General features: G+C 35.0%; 2 protein-coding genes across 3 annotated transcripts in view; one reads left to right on the top strand and one right to left on the bottom strand.

Annotated features, from left to right (window-relative positions):
• The window catches only part of LOC109102378 (ceramide kinase-like protein), a 56,582-nt gene extending 47,542 nt beyond the window's left edge, over positions 1-9,040 (top strand). Inside the window, 7 exon segments of the mRNA XM_042731750.1 lie at positions 1,052-1,233; positions 1,465-1,520; positions 1,782-1,813; positions 2,465-2,573; positions 5,185-5,281; positions 7,610-7,809; positions 8,328-9,040. Of these exon segments, the coding sequence (XP_042587684.1) occupies positions 1,052-1,233; positions 1,465-1,520; positions 1,782-1,813; positions 2,465-2,573; positions 5,185-5,281; positions 7,610-7,809; positions 8,328-8,409 (758 nt within the window). The 3' untranslated portion in view covers positions 8,410-9,040.
• A 303-nt stretch (positions 9,041-9,343) lies between these two features.
• The window catches only part of LOC109063057 (integrin alpha-4-like), a 32,805-nt gene continuing 23,037 nt past the window's right edge, over positions 9,344-19,111 (bottom strand). For both annotated transcript variants that reach the window (XM_042731748.1, XM_042731749.1), the window contains 13 exons: positions 16,898-17,050; positions 16,699-16,775; positions 14,900-15,047; positions 14,676-14,774; positions 14,526-14,602; positions 13,849-13,938; positions 13,665-13,752; positions 13,472-13,579; positions 11,640-11,765; positions 11,443-11,568; positions 11,226-11,324; positions 11,018-11,137; positions 9,344-10,630 (listed from right to left, as the gene is read on the bottom strand). In XM_042731748.1, coding sequence (XP_042587682.1) covers positions 10,544-10,630; positions 11,018-11,137; positions 11,226-11,324; positions 11,443-11,568; positions 11,640-11,765; positions 13,472-13,579; positions 13,665-13,752; positions 13,849-13,938; positions 14,526-14,602; positions 14,676-14,774; positions 14,900-15,047; positions 16,699-16,775; positions 16,898-17,050 — 1,398 coding nt within the window. In that variant the 3' untranslated portion in view covers positions 9,344-10,543. The remainder of the gene's footprint in view (positions 10,631-11,017; positions 11,138-11,225; positions 11,325-11,442; positions 11,569-11,639; positions 11,766-13,471; positions 13,580-13,664; positions 13,753-13,848; positions 13,939-14,525; positions 14,603-14,675; positions 14,775-14,899; positions 15,048-16,698; positions 16,776-16,897; positions 17,051-19,111) is intronic.

Raw genomic sequence — 19,111 nt, 5'->3', positions numbered from 1 at the left:
CCATTGACACTTGATAGATGACTCTATTGTTTCTAATGGACTAGAATTAAATTAGCTGATCATAGGATAAATACATGCATATACTTACTGATTGTACACTACCATTCAAAAGTTTGCTCAAAGGTTTGTCTTTTTTCTTTTGAAAGAAATAATAGTTCTGTTCAGGAAGGACACAATAAATTAATCAAAAGTGACAGTAAACTATATAAAAAAAAATGCTGTTCTTTTCTCATCAAAGTTAACAAAAACTGTATCAGAGTATCCTCAAAAATATCAAGCAGCACAACTGTTTTCAACATCGATCATAATAAGAAATGCTTCTTCAGTGCCAAATCAGCATAAAAGTATCAGAATGATTTCTGAAGGATCATGTGACACTAAAGACTGGAGTAATGATGCTGAAAATTCATCTTGGCCTCACAGAAATAAAATAAATTTTAAAATACATTTAAAATACAAAACAGTTGTTTTAAATTGGAATACTATTTCACAATATTCCTGTTTTTACTGTATTTTTGATGCAGCCTTTGGTGAGCAGAAAAGTTGTCTTTCAAAAATCTTACCATATATATATATATATATATGTTTGCATCAGTTATTATCATGCTCTCAATGGCTCTGTTTCAAAGCCTCATTGTCTACTACCCACATAGATAGCTACCTTTTAAGGCAGCATCTTAAGTGACCCATTTCATTTACTAGCAAAGTAGCGCTCCTCTCATGAAGTGCACAGGACACTCAACTGAGAAAATCAACAGAGTATATAATGGGGTAAAACTGTCAAATCTTGGGTGTACTTTTTGATATGGAATCCAATGCATTTCAAATTAACACCCAATCTCTTATCATATTTTTTCATCGCAATGCTTTATGAGATGCTATACTGCTTTCGAATTTGGTCTATTGTAACAGAACTATAATCTTCATTTGTAATGGGTTTGTGTTTAGCCCTCCTGTGGCTCTAGTATTCATTGTTCCTAGCGGTTTGTACTTTTTTAGGGCAGTGCCTTGGTACCTCAGCATACTGACTGCATTACGTGGCTTGTTCTAGGTCATCATCAGCCGGTGGACGTGTGCAGCTTTAGCTCTATGGGTCGCCTGCTGAGGTTCGGCTTCTCTGCCATGTTTGGTTTCGGTGGGCGGACGCTCGCACTGGCAGAGAGACACCGCTGGATGCCACCCAGCCAGCGTCGCGAGTTCGCTCTCATTAAAACACTGGCAAACCTCAAGTAAGCGCTCTTTCTTTCTCAGTTGTGTTGTCAGCTGTAGCTGTCTCTCATCTGGTGGGCTCCAAGGGACTGGCTGGTGCTCTATCAAATCTGGGATTAGTGTCAGAGCAGCCTGGCACAGCACACATGGGCAGCGTCTCTTAGAAATCACCCTCTTCTTATCATAACACTCCACCTAACGTGTTTGTTCTCTCTCCTCGTGTCCCTCCCCGATCGAACAACGGTGCCTGTGAAGCCTGAAGACTGCGAACTGTCCTTTATAACCAGCAGAGGAGCCGAGGATCAGACAAAGTGTGTTAAAGCACATTTTTAAGGTTTTCTCTCCCCTCATCCCCATCCAACTTTGAGCGTAATTATTTGAATGCTATTTTAAATAAACCACCCCTGCTTAATTGGCCACTGGAAAGAAATCAAAATGCTGGTGATGCTGAAGGTCACCCAGCTAATGCTAATAAGGCAGGATGCCCCTCACTGTGAGGTGCCCATGCAACTCTATAATTACCCAAATTCAGATAATGGTTGTGCACTAAAAACATCTCTTCTTTTACACAGAGCTGAGCGAAATGGAGATGGAGGAGACATTTGTGAGTACAGCTAAATTAGAAGATACTCTGAAGATATTGCACCACTAGATATCTGCTTCATTGGGCAGCAAATGGTCTTGGATAATAAGTGCCTCCTATGAACAAACAAAAGGGGTGTTTACCGGCCAAATTAAAGGCTGAATTCTCCAATGAGCTGCATTCAAATTTTAGGATATTTTTTTTTTTTTTTTTTTTTTGGAGACTGGAGATTTATACACAGTACAAATCTGAAAATGATTGAATAAAATAGCCTGTTATCACAAATGACTGTGATCGGTTCTGTATGGTCCATCTCTAGCAGCGCTGAGAATAGTAACATGCACCATGTGACAAAAATGTTTTACATTTTAGTTCAGCAGTGGTCTGGATGATAATCCCTTGCAATTAAATAATAATATAATATATACAGCATGTTAATTGCATTATATTACATTATATCATATTCTATTTTATTTTATTTTTTTTAATTAAGCTTCATCATAACTGACCATTTAGAAAAATCATCCAGATGGCTGCTCGACCCCCGCTTCAATGCTAGCTGCCATTCTACCATTCTTTCCTATTTCGATGAAAGTTTTCACATTAAAGACATTCAAGCGCACCTAAGAGTATTACATACACATGAAAAACTCTCTCTCCATTCTTTGATAGGTGAGGATGGATCCTGGCAGACCAGACAAGGCCTGTACCTGAATATCAGCATCATGGCTATTCCCTGCCTGTGCTCCATGGCCCCCAGGGGCCTGGCCCCAACCACCAGGTCAGAACTTCCTCCACACCACCTCAATCCCTTCATGGGAAAACGTTTTTTTTTTTGCAGTGATCATGGCAATATTCTTCTAAGTTTCTTATACTCACAGAGCCTGCATTTATTTGATTTAAAGTACAGTAAAGTATTTTTCTTTGCAATTTAAAACACATTCTCTATTTGAATATATTTTACAGTGTAATTTATTCCAGTGATGCAAAGCTGAATTTTCAGCATCATTACTCCCAGTCTTCAGTGTCACATGATTCTTCAGAAATCATTCTAATATGCTGCTTTGATGCTCAATAAACATTTCCAATCATTATCAATGTTGAAAATTCCTTTTTCAGATTTCTTTGATGAATAGAAAGATTTTAGTAGAAATCTATTGCAAAAATATAATTCTTTGCTGTAACTTTTGATCAGCTAAGGGCATCCTTGCTAAACAAAAGTATTACTGTCTTAAAACAAAAATCTTACTGACCTGTATATATTGGAAATTGATCTGATCACAAAATTGGCCTGTTTTTTTGTTTAAAAAAAATCTGGCACCTACTGTACACAATTAAATTCATCTATAATCTACATCTACTAATATGCCTCTGAAAGAAATGCAATGACCTACACATATGTTTCATTAATAACTTAAAAATCCTTATAAAAAGGAAAACAACAAGTAGTGATGTAGTAGCCTATAGCACATTTGCATGCACAAACTCAAGCTGTTAAGAGTCCATCTCACTTGTGTTTTTTACATCTTCCTTATTAGCAAAACAATCTGACTTATACATTAATTTGCCATAGTTTTTGCCAAAATTTTGCCAAAGATTTTGCCATTTTGCCAAATCATTGGGAAACTCACCACCAGTAATGTAGCAGTATATCAATGCATCTGTTCTACTGAATCTACATTACAAGCGACCATTGCAACTTAACAAAACCAGATCAGTCCCACTATGTTCAGTGAAATTTTCTACATTGCAAGTGCCCAAAAGCTATGTTAAATGTCAATAGAGTTTTTTTTTTTTTTTATTATTGTTGATTCTGTTTAAAACACTGTTTATGTACAGTAGTCAACATTCCAAGTGGATAAAAAAAGTTCAACACAGTTGTCCTAAGACAAGAACGGGTATTGTTTTGGTTTTAGGACAACTTTGATGAAAGGTTTTGATCCAGTTTAAATGTTGACTACTACATTTATGGTCTTGGTTCTTGTTCTGGAACCTCATAATGTACAAACAAGGCACTGCCCTCAATCCTTCAGACAGTACGGCTTAAAAGCAAGTAAGCTGATGTGAGTGTAGACTGTAAAACCTTGAGACCAGGTCAGTGTGTCAGCAACACGCAAGGCCAACGGAGTCTCCTGACTGTTTTTTGGTCCGTGTTGTGGGTGTTTGGTGCATGAAGCCGGCTAGAGTAGGCCATCATAATCCAGAAGATTGGAATCAGTGGTTGGATCAGACTCGTAAGGTCAAAGCCACCTAACTGAACTAATCAGCACATAACTACTCTGATTAAAGGGAGTGGCCGGATAGACTTAAGGACCGAGCATCTGTCCACGAGTGCTCAACAACCCTCTCTCCTTCCTGTCTTTACAGAGCGACACAAGTTAAGCTCAGCTTCTCATAAGCAGCATCTTTAGTGGGGGACAGAGTCCATGCGGTCACAGAGTTCACCCTGCAAGAAATCATTTCTTTATTTGATATTGTCTTGTTTTCCAGTACAAAAATCTAAACAACCCCAAAATCTAAATTTATTTGAAGGACATTGCATAAAATATGAAGACGAGCTTATTGAAAATATATCTTGACTTATTCTTAGCTCATTCACAATTTTTTTCTTCTTCTTCTTGTTTTAAGCAGAAATTGGACACAATTTTGTGATGCTTATGCAGAAAACAAGAAAAATGGAAAAATCAAATCTAAAAAAACTACATAACACATGACTTTTATATATATATATATATATAAACAAGTCTTAATATTTTGCCAACTTTTACAACTTTAATAAATGTTAATAAATGTGTGAACAGAATTTCTTTGGCAAAAAAAAAAAAAAAAAAAAAAAACTTTTCATGAAGATACCTCCACATGGTTCATATTTACAAGTCATCATTTTGTTTGGACACTCAAAATTGTACTATTTTTCACTTCAAGTTCCAAAATATCTTCCATATAGCTATAGATAACAGAACAACTGTAATATATATACTATATATATATATATATATATATATATAAATAAAGGTCAGAGCCATCCTTATAGCTAAAGACGACACTGGTCAAATCAATTGGATTAACTACATGTATAGTATAATAGATTCTATCAGGACCTGTTTATACCTTGAAGCTTCCATTTACATTTTCCTGTGACGTGTAGATATGGAACAGTACAAGTGTGAGTTACATCTATTTATAGACCTGTGGTAAAACAGAAGAGAAACTGGTTTTATTAAATCAACAACTCTCATTTCCATATGAAAAGAGTGTGGGCTTATTATAATGTTGAACTGGCTTTCTGGTCATACCACAGACTTTCCATACAGGACAGGCACAGAAGATTTTATTAACAAATGTACCACCTTAGCACAATAAACACAAATAACCTTTTCTGTCTACCGCAGGTTGAACAATGGCAGTATGGCACTGATAGCTGTTGGAAACACCTCCAGGTCAGAGTTCATCAAGCACTTGAAGAGATACAGCAGCACAAACAACCAGGTGAGCTCACCTGCCTACTGAGGGAACTTACTTACTTTACATAAGCCAGACACGTAGGAAATTCAGCCCACGCAAATGGAGTTAACAACCTCCCCAGCTTAAGCAGAATTAGCATACTGTCAAGTCAAATTAGTCGCTGATTGTCAGCTTCCCACAAAACACTTTTCAGGCTAATACAGATTAGCCCATTTCAGATCCTGTCTCTTCTTTTTTCTTAAGCAATCCAATCTAGTGCTGTTTGTTAACCCACATTCTATAAATAATCTGTGTACTGTAGGTTGCGGCATTGAGGTACTGTTCTTCATTCTCGCGTGAGATGTCATTGTGCCGCAGAGTAAAGTGGTGCCAGTGGTGGGTTTCGGTGCTGTACTAATGGGCCTTTATTGCCCATTTTAAAAGAGCCTGTGTTGTGTGTGTTCACCTCATTTACTTGTAGAAAGTCGTTAATTTAAATGTGGTTGAATCTCAAAAAGAAAAGAAAAAGTTTCATGCCTCAAGAAATGTATTCAAATGAAGTCTATTTTTAAAACTTGTTGCAAAAAAAAAAAAAAAAAAAAAAAAAAAAAAAAAAAAAACCCTTCTTATTTCAGTGTTGTGATTTATATATATTATTTACATTTTTAAATATTTATAAATCCTGGTAGTATTTTTTAAATAATTTAAACATGAAATAAAATTAATTATATTAAATTCATGTGTATCAGCATTGAGAGTTAAAGTCAAAAAGGGTAAAAACTGAAATATAAAACATCATTTACTTTCAACATAATATATTATTATAATGGGAAAATGTAATTAAAAGAGAAAATGTGCTTAATGCTTAAACATATGCTTCATATTATGTAGAGAAAGAGAGAGATCATTGTTTTCTCTCGCTCATGTTTTAAATAATATATTTATGATTGTTAGTCGATTAAAATGTTTAATCTAATTAATTACGTTTCGAATAATTTAATTAAGTACAAAATACATATGATAAGCTATTTTTGTTTTCAATGAGAAAATATCAAGTAGACATTAAAAATTTTAGCTTTAGAAAGAAATATTTTATTTGATTCAACATAAAAGTTATTACACATAAACATAAACTAAATCTGCCAGCAGGTGGAGGTAAATGTCGTATGAGTCATTCATTCATTTGAATGGCTAATTCATTCAGGAATGAAGTAAATGGCTCACTTTATGAATGGGGCTTTGAATCATTGATTCACACGATTCGTTCAAAACTCGGATTTATTCAGAAACTAAACATCGCTGTATTGCTCAGAGACGCACAACAATTCTGCTACGTCTTTAAAGGTAATATGTTCTCTGCAAAATCAAGTAAAAACATAATATTGTGTTTAAAATATAACTGTTGTATTAAATCACATTTAAACTCATGATATTTGGGACAAAATCAGAACTCGTCTGATATTACTCTCGCTGCTGGTGTGATATCACTTATCATATAAATGTGAGACAAAAACTTATATAGGGGCATTTTGTGCCAATATCTTGAATTTTAGGGCAGAACTGCATATATTGAGTTGTTGCCCTGCAACATATTTGTGTCAACTATATGAAATGTAATGTACAGATTTGGGATTCTGTATTAATGTACAGAATGTGTCCAGGTCACATTCCACCCCTGAATGATAGCAAAATGTAATTTCCTATCATTCGGGGGAGGAATGTGAACTGGAAAGGTTTTTTTTTTTTTTTTGATTTACAGTCAAATCAATTTGCATGTGAACTCATCACCCACTAAGACCCTAAACAGGAACATTCCTGTAGTTGATGCACATTGTCTGGGTCAAGCTTTACATCATGACTGCTGCGAGGATTTGGGTCAGAGCCAGTATTATTCCACCAAAGCACTAGGGTTAATATACATACTTTACATTTACATTAGATAAATGGTGCTCACATAAGACCTCTGCATGCACTTAAGAATTATAATGACTGCTAAGCCATTTATCTAATTAAGAATTTGATGGACATACCTGGTTATCTGAATAAAAGGACATATGATGTGATGGACTGAAAGGCCTGTCCTGGCCTGGTTCTGTATCCAGGTTCACTCCAGGTCACACACACACAGGACTGAGGTAAACCGAAGAGGATCAGCTGTTCATTACTGCCTCCTTGTGGACCTAAATTAAACTACAGCCTCAAATAAAACCAATTCAAAAAGAACAATAAAATAAATAAAAATGATGCGGTACAGTAAAATGTACTGTAGTGCATTATTAGAATCTAATACACTCATTTTTGATATATATATCGCTTAAGGTTTGGTAATTGCCAAAAACATGAAATGAGAGATTGTTCTTTATCCCTCTGCAGTTTGGATTCTCATTTATTGATATAATAAATTTATTTTTTGTGTATATGTGGCTTCGCTCTCAGGGAAGTTGGGCTGATGACGTTTCAGAGGAGAATGAGGAGTGCGAGTCAAAAATGGTGCCCATGATCTCCTCTGAAGGGACATACCCCTGGAACATTGACGGAGATCTCTTGGAGGTCCCATCTGAACTCCTGATAAGGTAAAATGTCAGTCAAACACAAATGTACATAAGTAATCCATTAGAGGACTGTGATTTCAGTGTTTCTGACTCATAACCATAGTAAAATCACTGTAATACATAACCTTGAGTGTCTTTTGCAAATTGCAAATACAGCAATATCATAAAAGACAAATATTCAATGTCCTAAAAGTATTACAAAACTAGCCCAAGTCAGAATTTTCCATTTCAAATCACTGAATTAGTCCCATCCCTATTTATTTGCAAAACAGTAGTCAAGATAGCCAGTGTATACTTGCAGAAGCTGAACTTCAGATGACCTGTGTAAGCACAGGCCATGTTGTTTGAAGACACTGCAAACATTATATGAGCAGAACTTGATAAAAAAATCTCAATTCATCTTCTTATAGGTGCAGAAATAGTGACAGAAGAATAAACAGAACAGTGTTGAGCTTCTAAGGAAAAGGGAGGGACGTGTGCGTATATCAGATAAATCCTTGTAATGTTTAAATGTCCTGACAGCTCTGTTTATTTTCCAGAGTTCACCCTCAGCTTCTCACACTTTTTGGAGCAGACATGGAGGAGGCGGAGGAGGCACCGGTTAAATGCAGCTGTATCTGAACACACACACAACCACATTAAAGAGAGATGGTGCTAGATAGTAGAGCTATGAGAAACTGAATGAACAAACTGCACAGAGCAAAGCTTTAACATTTATATAGAACATTTTATGACAGAGCAAAAACATATGACACATAGTACATTCCAGTGCATAAAAAATTAAATTAAAATTAAAGTTTTTTTTTTCTTTTTTACAAAAACTTGTATAACTTTTGAAGAGACAGGAAATAAAATGAAAACATTAACTTATTAAAAATAGTGATTTAAAAAAAAAAAATTATAATAATGTGCTTTTTTGTACACCATTCCCTGAACATTAGAGATTTGTTTTTCTTTTTTTTTTCTCTCCTTATATTTTATATAAAAAGCATGGACAAGCATCCCATCCGATGTGACTTCCCAAATCTAAAGATTATTTCCCACTTTTTTAGCTTTGATTATTTTTATTCATACACCAACACACTTTTTTGACCAGGCCCAAGCAAAACCAGCTGACTTTTCCATATTTTATGCATTTATTTTTGGAAAAAGGGATTTGTAAAATAATTTATAAATGTTTTATAATCTAGCTTAGAATATAAATCAAATGATAAAATGTTTTATTATTAACAACAGCAACAATAATAATTATATATATATATATATATATATATATATATATATATATATATATATATATATATCAGTTTAGTTAATAATTTTGTTTGTTTAAATATTCAGGAAAAAATTTATTCATAAAATGTCAGTACATTTTAGTTTTAGTTTCTTATAACAGCACCAAAATCATTTTGCATATGATGACACATTTGACATAATCAGGTTTGGAAAATTAAATTTAATTGAAAATACAAAAACTAACTTTCTCTGTAATTTTGTAGATTTTTTTTCTCTCTGTAATTTCTCTTTTTTTTAATTACTCTGCTGTTTTTTTTTCCAAATGTTTTCAGTTATAACCTTAAATATATATTGTATTGAATATAATTTTTCACTAATGTTTGAATTTGCCCGAGAGATTTCTGCAAGTGCGGATTCGCTATGAGCCTCCATATGAGTGAGCTGTGATGGTGCTTTGTATATTTGTGGATTTCATGCCCTATAAATAACCCCCCCCCCACACACACACACACACACTCTCTTAAGCAATGGCTGGGAGCCAGACACATGCCAATCCTGTCACTCTTTTGTAGCACAGTATAGACACACAACAGCAGCCTCCTTTGCCCCGTTTCCATGGCACCCAGCCAGAGCACACAGCAAACACTCGCTCCTTCCATCTGGTGTCTCAGTTAAACTTCTAACTATTGAACTCTGCAGTGAGAGTTTGGGAGGAGAGAGAGAATGCGTGTCATTTCTTCTTTTTTGCAAGAAGAACCGATACTGCAGTGATGCAAAGGTGTGAAAACCCCTATCGCAGCAATGTTCTGCTTCACAAAGGGTGATGGAAAGTGCCAGAAAATGTGTCACCTCTGTGGAGGGTATACTAACTTGCGGGCGTAAAAGAGCGAGACTCTCTTCGGATAAACACAGGAATAACCTTAGTAAGAAAAGCTACAGCAGTGCAATTTCTCCTCTACAGCAGGCAATCAGCCAATGTTCAGTGATCATAGGCAAACCTGTGATGAAACACTTAGGCTCCGTACCAAAACCTAGTGAGCTGCCTTGTTATCTACAGCCTAAATAAGCAGCTGTTAAGGCAGAATCCGAAATCAAATAGCACCTTATAAATTGTAATGCTGCCTTAAAATTTGGCCACGCTTCCTACCTTTAGGAACCGCCTCCAAAGTAATGCTGCCTACATAGGTTGCTCACAAGGTTTTGGAACAGAGCTGTAATGTTCTGTAGCGACAGTACATTCTGAATCCTTTTCTCCCTTGGCACAGTCCCGGAGCGATTCATTGAGCTCATTTAGTATGTTCCAATCTCTAAAGTGCATTGGCTTCATCCTGCTGACAGAAAATGCAGATTGTTTTAAAAGTCTTTGTACTCTTCATCGCTTTGTGATGAATGTTCTCAGCCATTACGGTTCATGGCCATAGGTTATAATGAGTCCAGCGCTCGATGTTGACAGAGCAGTAGTCCTTCATGGTTTGTCCCTTCTACTCTGACTGGTTTCGTCTGTGGTGTAAATCCCTTATTATGACACACTCTCTTTCTTAGGTACATAGTCCCAGCTGTCCCGGTCAAACTGCTCCTCCTTCAGCTTCCGCTCAAAGAATCCACACTAATAAAAGCAAGAGATTGCACGATGGTCAGTAAGCAAAAGTATATCTCAATATCAAACCCAACAAGTTAGATTTGTTACTCTTTGCTGATTTATTTGCTTAGTAGGGTACTAATTGGTAGATTGTCTCAATGACTGTTCAGTTTTAATTAACAACCATATATAATCGCGCTGGATTAGAACTGATTCACTTTCACCAGAAACCAATCAGAGAAGTTTCTTAACTACATTCTTGCATTGAAAAACAGCTAGTTAAACCATCTGTGAGATGGTGTATCTCTAAAAAAGCCATATCTTCGGATATTTCAGGTCTAGTTTTAGTGAAATGTATAAGTAATTCCTAAGAGTCTTGCATTAGAATATGACATTAAGTCATATGATACATACCTTCCAGAGGGCAAGGACAAGCAGTGCTAAAATGATCAGTCCAACGATCAGACTGGATACTAATAGAAAAATCTGCACAGCCATCACAGGATTATTGCTGTACAGAGCCTCCAAGAACACCTGAAACATTTCAAAAATTCAAGTTTAACAAAAAGCTGTAAATGCAGCATCTTATGTATGTCTGGCATTAGAGATTCAGACTACTTACTCTAGCAGAAACGTCGTCCCGTAGTAGGATGGTGTCGGCGTCCTTCACTGGTGAAATAAGGTCAATCATGCCATGTATCATCATGACATTGTGTCTGCCCTGTAGGAAATATACATGTATAAGGTCATGTGTTTTAGTTATTAAATTCAGGTAATCCATCTGTCAAACAATGGTTGATTGGGCCATATTATTTTTCTCATCTCTAACAAATACTCACTGGACTCATCTGGAGAACCCTGGGATTGAGCTCCACTTCCATAGTGATGGTAACTTCCTTTCCAACCTCCAAATCACCGAAATGACACTCCACCATCCTACAGGTCTTATCTTCAGGACCACAGAACTGCAGAACAACAGAGCGTCAGATATTTACACTAAACACACCAGAACTCAATACTATGACTATTATCTTACCATTATGCGCTTGCTTTTTGGGGAGAAAAAGAAAACAATTTCTTTAATATAGGAGGCTTTTGGGATGTCACAGTCATCAATAATCTGGACTGAATTGTTCCTCTGGAAGCAATGCCCAAGAGTTGTCTGCAAAACAAAAAGCAACTTAAGTTTAAGTAAAGAAAAAGATGTGTATATATAGATCATGTATAGTATATATTACAAGCTAAGTTAGAGGCACTGTTAGGAATAGTTTGTGTGTTTCTTCTGTGAATAAAGCCAGAGTTTTTCATAAAAGGTAAGCAGATTGTGATTTATAATACCAAGCTCCAGAAAGAATAATAAAACTTATTTAATTAATAATAAAGTGCTATATCTGACGCCTTCTGAAGTTGAACAACAGCTCTGTGTGAGGAACAGATGAAATTTAAGCCAGTGTTTACTAATAATCTTCCAAATTTAGAGCTTTTCAAACTTGACATGTCATGATTGTCACAATTCAATTTGGCTTTAAAGATGTCAAATATGCCATGAAAACACTAAAGCTGACTCATTTTTAACTAATACTTTTGTTCTTTTTTATCTTATACCATAAATCGCAATCCATTTTATTCTGCTTTCATTGTTTCCAAAGCAGAAGCACAAACATTCTGACTAACATCTCGTTTTGTGAAAGAAAAAAAATAAATGGATGGAATGACAGTGAATATAAAAAATAAAGACCATTTAAATTTTGGGGTGAAATATTCCTTTAAAATAATGTATATAATACACAATACACCAGTTAAGATTTACTGTAAGGTAAGGTTTTATTTTTATCATTATTATTTTTTTTAACAAGTCTCAATAAGTCTGTGTTAACTTGATCAAAGATACAGTGAAAACAGTAATATTGTAAAATATTACAATTAAAAAAATATGTTTCTCTTTTAATTTAATAATGTAATTTATTCCTGTGATGGCAAAGCTAAATTTTCCAGTCTTTAGTGTCACATGATCTTGATTTGCTTCTCAAGAATAATTTATTATTATTATCAATGTCGAAAATATGCTTAATATTTTTGTTCAGTATTACTATCAGTAACATTTGTAACAATATAAATGTCTTTACTATCACATCTATGGAAGTAAAATAATGCCATATGTCTTTGAAACAAAAAAGCATAGGCTACGGGAAACAGCGGAGATGTTGAATTAAACACACACACAATCATCTTTTCCATGTTTATACTGGCCCCGATAATCAAAACTACTACTTAGTGCTTGCTCCATTTCTCCAGATCAGTTTTTGTAAATGAATGACTTTATCCACCTGTTGCTTTAGTCTTCATCAACAGCCGCTTGCGCCACCTGCTGGTGAGCGACTGACAGCAGCTGGAGCCGAATTTTAACCACTGAATTTGTGGAAGCGAATTTGGAAAGTGAAATAAAATGGCCTGAAATTTGCCTGTCGAATATTAAACATCGTATTTTTAAACAGATTGAATATTTTGAAAGTGAATTCTGGAAGGTGAATATGAATTATTGAATTTTTAATTATGAAAGTGTGTGTGAAATATTTTGAATTGAAATATTCACAGCTTAAATAAACAACTATGCTAGATTTCAGGACCTAAAAATGCAAGCCCTGAAAATACAAGGCATTAAAATACAAGCACTGTTAATGCAATGCATTCTTTTTTCAGTTACAGCTATTCAACATGCTTTTTTTGTTTCAAAGACTTTTGGCATTATTTTACTTCCATACACATCTAATCATTTTAATGCATCCTCGCTGAATAAAAGCATTAATTTCATTCATTCAGAAACAATCTTACTGACCCCAAATGCATATTTGCATATGTAAATCTCACCTGTAAATCGGTGATCCTGATTAGCTGGTATTTGTATGGCACCAGCATCAGAGGCAGGCCAATCTTTACTCTCGCATCAAGAGCTTTACTAGGACCCATATTCATCACCTGCGATGAATCATAAAACAAATCATCTCAAATGATTCATTAGTGCTTAATGACATTGTTGTCTGTCTGATGAGTCCTAAAATACCTTGTACGTATAATTGAACTTCTCAGGATAGCAGTCGACCGGCATTGACTCTTCTTCTCCAATCAGAAATGAAGTCGGAGAGACAAATCTGCAGCAGAGGGATGAAGAGAAGCGTCCCGTTATTTGGCCTGTTATTCTTCCAACATCTACGGATTCACATTCATTAGCAAAACAGACAACTTACGCGTGGATATTGAGGTCAACTGCATATCTTAAGGGCAACGTAAGAACAGCCACATTGTCGTGCTGAAGATCTGTGTTCTCAAAGTTCTCGCTGAAAAACACACATTAGATTGGTTAACATTCACTATTAAGGAAACATACAATAGCAACAAAAATTAACTGGCCATTTTCTCGAATTTATGCATTTTTAAAAGTTAAAAATGGTCCTTAAAAGGGTGAAGTTAGTTCTGAGGAAAGCTCTAGCAGCATTTATTTGCAGACGCCACTTAGTTTGATAGTGCCCTATCTAATGAAATGTCATGTTAAGTGCAGTTTAAGTGTACAAATGCTTTTTGGGGTCATTGTATATGTGGGAAAATGGTTAATGAGTTTAATTATCGGAGTACAACCCTCATATACCCTGAGATTTCATTATAGGAACTCATTACACAGGCTATGTAGGCATCCATCTTTAGATCCACAGTTTTTCTTGTTTCTAACAGTAACACTGAAAGCACACAGTGTGCTGTTTATTGCCTTTGTTTGTCTTTTGCATTCTGATGTCAATTTACAACCATAAGCAGTAGTGAGATGCTCTCCACAAATGTTTACATTTGACTCAGATGTTTTTGTATTTGTGTAAACCATCGTTTGTAATGAATTCTTCAGATCTATGGCTGAGATCTCTAGATCTCTCACCTCGTCGCATTGATGTTAATGCTAAGGTTTCCAGCGCTGCTGTTCTGCATCACATCCAGTAAAAAGGTGATGTTGATCTGGAAGAAAGCAAGGAGATGTTTATATTCCAACAAGCAAATTCGTATATCTACCATTGCTAAAGACATTTACCTTTGAGAAAGGGGAGATGTATAAATTCCCAACATTGCAATCCACTCCAATGGCCACTTTATCCTCCTCTGCGATTTCACAGCTGATGTATTTATCTTCCTGAAATAATATCACAAATATTAAAGCACATCAAAGGCAAGATTGAAGTGAAGTGCATCAGAAATACATAGAGCTAAAAGCTGGCTGTCAGAAATCCAAGACAAAATCAAACAAAATTAAATTACCTCCAGCACTTTGATGAAATGCAGGTTACTGGGAAACCTCAGGTAAAGTTTGGGTAGTAAAGCATCATCTCCAATGTTGACCAGTGTGGTGTTTAACATGATGCTTTTTCCATTACCCAGCGCAAAGTATGGCATGTTCCTGTAGGACCTGTTGGGAAAACAGTTATTTAAAACATAAATTAAGCATTTTTATTCATTTTATAAATGAAGCATTTTTAATCCATTGTTTAGTTTCTTTAATTCTTAACTCAGAGTGAAGAAAAGATTCAGAAAAAAAAGTTGCAAATAATAATAATAGCTATTATTATTATTATTATTATTATTATTATTATTATGGTTTGAGCATAATTTTAACCACAGAAAATGTTGAGTATAAAATACCATTTTCAATATTTGAAAAATATTACACAACATTTTAAAAGATGCCAAATGAAGGAAGAACAATATCAGTTAGGGAAGAAAAAAAATACACAAGAAAAGACAATTTTGGTAATTTAAAATTAGCATTTTGCATCATTAATAAAATTATAAGATTTATAATTGAATAATAATTTTATGGCAAATGATGTGCAAGACAATTAAATACTTTAATATAAAAATTTAAACTGGGGCAAAAGCAAAAATTTTGTGTCACTGCAACCGTAATCAGCTCCTTGCAATCAACTCCTCTTTATTTCATCCCACTTTAAAATTTGAACTTAAAATAAAAATATACACATTTAAAATATTTGATCTGATCAATTAACTAAACTGACATAATTGTTAAAAAAAAAAAAATATATATATATATATATATATATATATATATATATATATATATATATATAATAGTTTATGTTCATTTTAGAATATTTGAAAGACTCATTATTGTAGAATTTAATGGGAAAATGTGCCAGTGTTTTTCCTGCATGTATTTGTGTACCTTGTGCAGTGAGGGCTAAAGCCTGATGTTTCTCATCTAAAGGCACCAGGTGCATCTGGGAGAGTGACAAGACACTCTCCCCCTCACTCACTTTCTTTCTCTCATACACACACACACACACGGGCCTTATAAATAATCAGATCATGTATTATCACCAATGGGTGGGTGGGGGTTTCCATAAATTAGTTTGCATACGGCTGCAAACATGATCCAAAATGCTAATGTGCACACTCACGCTTTCGCCTCAGTTGGTTGAGTCCAAGAAATGTGATGCATAAAATGCATCGATATAAAGCTTTGGCTGCTGTGCATGCTGGTTTAATGGGTGTATTCATGAGGACAGCAGATAATCTCAAAAGTCCTCCTGTTAGTCACGAACAACACCAGCACAACTAGAATATTTAGAGAGGTCTGTACCTGTTCACCGTGCACTTGAAAAGAAAAACAACTCAAGAAAACTATAAGTATTAAAGCTTAAGCTGTTGTATAACAGTATACATGTACAACATGTAATACAGTTGAGTAAATATCCTCATTTTATCCCACAATCAAAAGAAAGATTTTTTTCTTAGTAATTTTTAAGATGTTTTGTATTGTGACATTATAAATGTCATTTTTTTCTTTATGACAATTAAACATAATGCAAAAATTTTATGAAATAATACAGTAATGAAAACCATCATGTCTGAATGCAATTCTTTTTTTTTTTTATGAAAATCAGCATAAATTGAATTTAGTACATTAAACAACTTCTAAGATATATATGTACAATTGTAACTTTTGTATCATTTAAATCATATTAAATAACAAACAGAAATTTCTCTTCAATTTCCAAGAGATCCATCCACTTTGCACAGGATATATGTTGATGACTTACTGTGGTAAAACCAGATGAGCAGAAACCTGTAGGTTGGTCGAACAGTTTTCCCAGGAGCAATATCTGGCAAAGACGGTCTACAGAAACAGAGAAAGATTTCAAATCAAGACACATTGTGACCTACAATGAGGTTAATAAAGTGGCCACAGAAATTATCCACAATAACAAAACAAAGATTGAGAAATAAAGAAAAACATACATTGTTTTTCACAACGTTGCCATCTTCATCCTTCTGCTGTAGAATGGGTTTGAGGGAAGGCAAGCCCCCGGAGTCCCCCTGTAGCACGCGGTGCTCTCCAAGTTCATATTTCACCTCAAAATGGATGGGTGTGAAGATATCCCGGATGTCTTTCTGCACACATGAGAAATAAAACATAAACAAGATGTTCTGAAGAAAATGACTGGTGTTTGTCCATCCAAATTTTACCACTACCAATGCAAGGTGTTCCAATAGACTCTTAAAAATAAAGGTTCTTCACAGCGATGACATAAAAGAACCATTTTTTGTTCCACAAAGAACCATTCAGAACCATCTCTTTCTTACCGTTTTATAATCTGAAAAACCTTCTTTTGCCACAAAGAATCTGTTCTTCAAGGTTCTTCAGATGTTAAAGGTTCTTTATGGAACCATTTAGACAAAAAGGTCCTTCTATGGCATCGTGAAGCACCTTTATTTTTAAGAGTGTATGGTTGCTAAGGTGTTGCTAAGGAGTTTTTTGTTTTGTTCTTTCCTTTGGAATTTAATACTTTGATTCAGCAAGGATGCATTAAATTTGTCAAAAGTGACAGTAAAGACATTTATAATGTTACAAATGATTTTTGAATTGTTTCCAAACAGGTTTCCGAATCATTCCTGTTATTTGCTATTTGGTCAAAAAACCCACGTTTCAGTATCAAACTGGTTGGGGTCAGGGCTCAAGCTTTGGTTATTTCACATGATTCGATAGTTTCTACTGGTACACTAGTACTGTTCGAAAATCCGGAACCAGTACAATTTATTTATTTATCTTTGGAAGGAAATTAATACTTTTAATTCAGTAATACAGAAAATAAATGTTTGACATCACAAAATATTTCTATTTAAAATAAATGCTGTTCTTTTTAACTTTCTACTCAATAAAATCAGGACAAAAATACATCATGGTATCCACAAAAATATGAAGCACAAATGTTTCCAACATTGATAATAATTTACCAGCATATTAATATTATTTCTGAAGGATTGTGTAACACAGACGACTGGAGCAATGATGCTTTGCATTACAGGAATAAAATACATTTTAAAATATAACAAAACAGAAAACAGATATTTTATATTATAGTAATATTTCACAATATTACTGTTTTTACTGTATTTTTGAGCAAACAAATGCAGCCTTGGTGAACATAAGAGACTTTGTTTAAAAACATCAAAAAATCTTACCGACCCCAAACTTATGTTTGACCACTTTTTATTCCTCCCATCTTAATTTTCCTAACCTAAGTGCAGATAATTAATGCAGGTTTGCTCTGTCAGCTGTGATGGCCGTCCCTAATTGGGGGCTCAGTGGTTGGGAGTTGTCCTGTGGGGTCTCTCGGGCCTGTATTTAGCTGCAGGGGAGATGTGTGACCGGGGTTTTGGAACGCTCTTCCATGGCCAGTGTAAATGAGCTGGTCTCCAGCCACAACAACAACCTCACAGAGACACTAATTTCTGCATCAAAGGCTAAATGCAAAGTCAACGCTGTGAACTTGCATCCTTTGTCAGGATGTGGCTGCTAAATTCAGTTGTCCAAATGTGCGCATACGCATCTAGTGTGTCACTGGCATGTCTTATTTCATGGGTACAACCCATATAGACGAGTGATATTTAAAGGAACCCGTAGAATGATTTTATGAGAAAACTGCTGTGGTTCACCATAGGCAGTGAAAATGGCTTTACATGGCCATGAGAAAGACTGGGTGTTTCCTTCACACCTTTATTCAGCTCAAAGTTTATTTCACTCAAAACAAGAACTGTTCAAAAATTCAGGCCTGGTACATTTGCAACTCACAGTAACACACTATCAAAACAACAGCACTTTAACAAGGGTTCCATTCGTTTTGGGTGGAGGGGTGTTAAATGCAACTTGATTACCACACAAAATGATAGTGCACTATACGGTATTTAAAACCAGAAATGGAAAGCACTTTAATGAATTGTATAGTAAATAAAAACTATAGTAAAGCTGCCTAGACCACCATTCTGAGGTTGGACTCCTTTAACTTCACTTACAGTGCATCTCTATTTATGCATTTGGCAGACATTTTTATCAAAAGCAACTTACATTGCACTCAAGGTACAGAATACATTTGATCAGTTCATTAACTGCCTAGGAGTCAAGCCCATAGCTACATGAGATAAAAGTGCCTGCCAAATGCATAAAATGTAAAT

The sequence above is a fragment of the Cyprinus carpio genome, chromosome B9, assembly GCF_018340385.1.
Source record: "Cyprinus carpio isolate SPL01 chromosome B9, ASM1834038v1, whole genome shotgun sequence".
Lineage (NCBI taxonomy): Eukaryota > Metazoa > Chordata > Actinopteri > Cypriniformes > Cyprinidae > Cyprinus > Cyprinus carpio.
Note: the sequence above shows the minus strand (reverse complement) of the source record. Positions and strands in the feature narration are given on the sequence as shown.